This window comes from Brassica rapa, chromosome A02 (genome assembly GCF_000309985.2).
Source record: "Brassica rapa cultivar Chiifu-401-42 chromosome A02, CAAS_Brap_v3.01, whole genome shotgun sequence".
In the NCBI taxonomy this organism is placed as follows: domain Eukaryota; kingdom Viridiplantae; phylum Streptophyta; class Magnoliopsida; order Brassicales; family Brassicaceae; genus Brassica; species Brassica rapa.
This window is the reverse complement of record NC_024796.2, coordinates 4,393,459-4,396,876: the sequence shown is the minus strand read 5'-3', so window position 1 is coordinate 4,396,876 and position 3,418 is coordinate 4,393,459. Positions and strand designations below refer to the sequence as shown.

The window sequence follows — 3,418 nt, the reverse complement described above, 5'->3', positions numbered from 1 at the left end:
GAAGCATCAGCTTTTAGTTCTAGAGAGTGAAAAGGTTCTTATTTTCTATACAACCACTCTTTGAACTGAGGAGTGAGATGAAATCTGTTGCACCATATTCGTTGTCCCATAGAAAATTTAATAAGTATTAATTGATATCAAATGGTGATGACTGAGTAATTGATCATATATAATGTGAAATTTTTCTTTTTTTTCCAGTCGCGCAATACTGAAAACATGATCATAACTTTGGCACCCACAAAATTCAAACATGACTCGTGAGTAAACCAAATAATTGGAAATATTGAACATGAACACGACCCTACGAAACCGAAAAGTAGAACACAACAAGTATACAAACACATGATTCACATTTTTATTCCTCTTTTTCTTTTCTTTTTTGAAGTTTTGATCCCAGATATGACTTAAAGGACTGCATTTTTGTAGTTTTTGTTTAAATGTCCACAAAGGGTAGAATCGTAGTCAAATGGAAATGAATGGTTAAAAATATAAACCAAACATTACTTGTGGAATCGAACTGAGAATAACGCACCTATATCCAAACCATTTTTGCTTTATATGACAGACCTTACACAAGTGTTAATGCAGAACTTGCTACCAATACCAATATTACTTCTCAATGCAAAACACACGAAAGTCGCATGTATATGTTTTTACTTAAACAGACACCAGTCTTTGGGCTCTTTTTTTGCTTCTTTGTTTTTCAACTACTGACATATATATACTTATTACAATAATAATAGATGTGAGATTTGATAAAAGTGGTGAAGTGTTGTCTCAGTTGTCTCAGTTGCAGTTGGTGTCGTAGCTTGCAAGACCGAGTAACTCCGGTCCCTCCAATCTCGAGTTGTTCTCAAAGCTACACAATTGTTCTTAAGTTAATTAGCAACTTTATCAGTTTATATGCAATATCCAATTCAATTCTATCTGAAAGAAAGACTACTTAGACGCTTTGGTTTCACATTCATTCCTCATGAGGTAAAGCATTTTGTAAGATGAGTGAGAATGTTCAAAATGCAGAAGAAACGCTATCAAGAAACTTTGTTGGCCAAGTGAAACATTAAAAGGAAAAAAAAAAGAAACTTACTTCTCCAAAGGAATGTGTTCAAAAGGTCCTTCTATTGGGATAGTTCCACACAAATCATTGTTCGACACATCACTGAGAGAAAAAAAAGATATGTTAATTAGTAAGACCATGGAGTCAATTGTTTGGATAAAAAGGGCTTCAAAGACTGAACTTACAAGACTTTAAGGCTTGGAATTTTGGTGAGCTCTCTAGGGATTGAACCAGTCAACCGGTTGTCATTGAGGCGGCTGCAAACATTAAACAGCTCAAGAGTATGAAGAGATCAAGCATTAAGAAGAATAAGCAATAGACTTTTCAGAATTTTGAGAAACAACTTACAGAAAGACCAGAGACTTCAACTTCCCCAAAGAAGTAGGAATCTGCCCGGTAAGATTGTTGTTGTAAAGATCCAAGCTGATGAGACTTTTAAGGTTTCCAAGTTCAGAAGGTATAGTTCCTTGGATGTTGTTTTTGTACAGCTCCCTGTGTATCAATCAATTATAAGACAAGTAAAAACGTTAATCTACTTTCTCTATTACATAATCAATCTCTTAGTGGATGCTTTAACTGCACTTTATGGTATGTAACTTTTATTTCCACTATCTATAACAGCTGGTACTGGAAACAAAGTTTAAAGATGCAAGCCAAAAGAGTGATGATGACATACAGATACTGTAGATGTTCGAGCTTGCCAAGCTCAGGGGTAAGATGTCCAGAAAGGTTTGAATTACCCAAATCCCTGCCAAAAGAGAAAGGGAAGTAGAATCAGTAATACATTTTGAAGAACAGAATAAAAATCTTTATATGTAAGAAGAAAGAGACGATAAGATTACAAGACATATCAATCAATCTTTTTAGACACCCCCTCCCAACAAGTTCCGAGGGACGACAACTAGATGCAACAATTACAAGGAATCCAAGATTCTTCTAAAAGCGTATGAACTCACAAAAGCAGTAACAAAGCATTGAGAAAATCCAATGAGGTACAAAGTAGGGAAAGTTAAACTGATTACTAGATGGAATAACTATTAGGGGATTCTTTCGAGACTTCTAAGGAATCCAATGTGACTATAGAGAGATCTACACTGTGCAAAACATGGGAGAGCTTTAGATTTCCACTTTTGTCATACTAGAAAGTTAAACAAGAAAGTGTTTTTATTTTTCCTTCTAACGCCGTACTCTGCATATGAATCTGTGAAAAGGACCATATGATAAGATGTTTTCATGAAACTTAAAAGAAACCAAACCCCAAAGTTTGATAAATAAGTGCTTCCAAGGACAAATGAAAGCTGAATCAGCAAGATAAACTAAATCCCTTATTTTGAGTTGACAACAATTTAAAGAGAAAAAAAAACAAACCTCTGGGCAAAAAAACTAGGATTAATCAAAGAAACCTCCAAATCATATTATTATTGATCATGAATTATTACTACTACTAAGCATATATATGTTCCAGATAAAAGAAATCTCTAACAAGTAGTAATAACTAATGAAACAAGTTCAATCTATCTTCCTCAAACAAAAACATAACAAGCTTCGATTAATTAAGTCTTAACACCATCATGTTAAATCTCAGAGCCCTATTAATCGACTGGAAAATTAAAAAAAAAAAAAAACTTTTAATACAAAATTAGAAACAAAACACAGAAGCGATGTCCTAAAAAAATAGAGCGAAGGGAAAGGTTCAATTCCGAGAAACATGGAGACAGTATCAACAGAATCTCCAAACCATAGATTCGAAAAGAGGATCCCTTACACACGAGTGACGCGGCTGTCTTGGTTACAGGAGACATGGAACCAGGTGCAAGGATTGACGAGATTCTGATCCCAGCTCTGGAGCACATGGTCTGGATCCGACAAGCTCTGTCGAAGAGCGTATAGAGCATCTCCATCTGAGTTCGCCTCCACCAGGTTAATCAGAACAAAGGTTAGAGTTAAAGAAGCTACCAAGAGCTCCAACCCACAGTTTCTTCGAAACGCCATGGGAGCTTTTCGAGTAGAGGGAACTTTTCACTTTTCAGATCAGAGGAGAAGATGGAAATTAGGGTTTGGTTACTCTCCCTTTACTCTCTCTCTCTCTCTCTCTCTCGTTGAAGTTGATGAAATGGATTGATTACCGTGGGAAATGGCGGATATATAAATACTGACTACTACTTTTCAATGTTTAAAAAAAATATATTTTTCTGTCTTTAATCTAATTTTTATTGGTGTGGGATTTGATTTAGCTTTGAAATTAAATTAAATACTACTGTAGTAATTGATAAAGAATAAACGTTGATTTTTAAAGAGATGAAAAGTCTTTTCTAACTTAATTTTTGGTTTTAAAAGTCAAGTCTAGTCTTCTCTAGTGTT

General features: G+C 34.8%; 1 protein-coding gene across 1 annotated transcript; it reads right to left on the bottom strand.

The window, feature by feature from the left end:
* Positions 1–535: 535 nt before the first annotated feature.
* Positions 536–3,180, bottom strand: LOC103849281 (leucine-rich repeat protein 1). Its single transcript, XM_009126084.3, has 6 exons — positions 2,823–3,180; positions 1,734–1,805; positions 1,406–1,549; positions 1,243–1,314; positions 1,088–1,159; positions 536–859 (listed from the first exon to the last, which is right to left on the bottom strand). The coding sequence occupies exons 1-6, from the start codon at positions 3,047–3,049 to the stop codon at positions 787–789; spliced, it is 660 nt and encodes a 219-aa protein (XP_009124332.1). The 5' UTR covers positions 3,050–3,180; the 3' UTR covers positions 536–786.
* Between the last annotated feature and the right edge of the window lie 238 nt (positions 3,181–3,418).

Coding starts and splice junctions, on each gene's coding strand:
- LOC103849281 (XM_009126084.3), bottom strand. CDS start 3,049: ATGGCGTTTCGAAGAAACTGTGGGTTGGAGCTCTTGGTAGCTTCTTTA. Junction 1,806..2,822: donor GACAGCCGCGTCACTCGTGT/GTAAGGGATCCT, acceptor CTCTTTTGGCAG/GGATTTGGGTAATTCAAACC. Junction 860..1,087: donor GAACACATTCCTTTGGAGAA/GTAAGTTTCTTT, acceptor ACAATTGTGTAG/CTTTGAGAACAACTCGAGAT.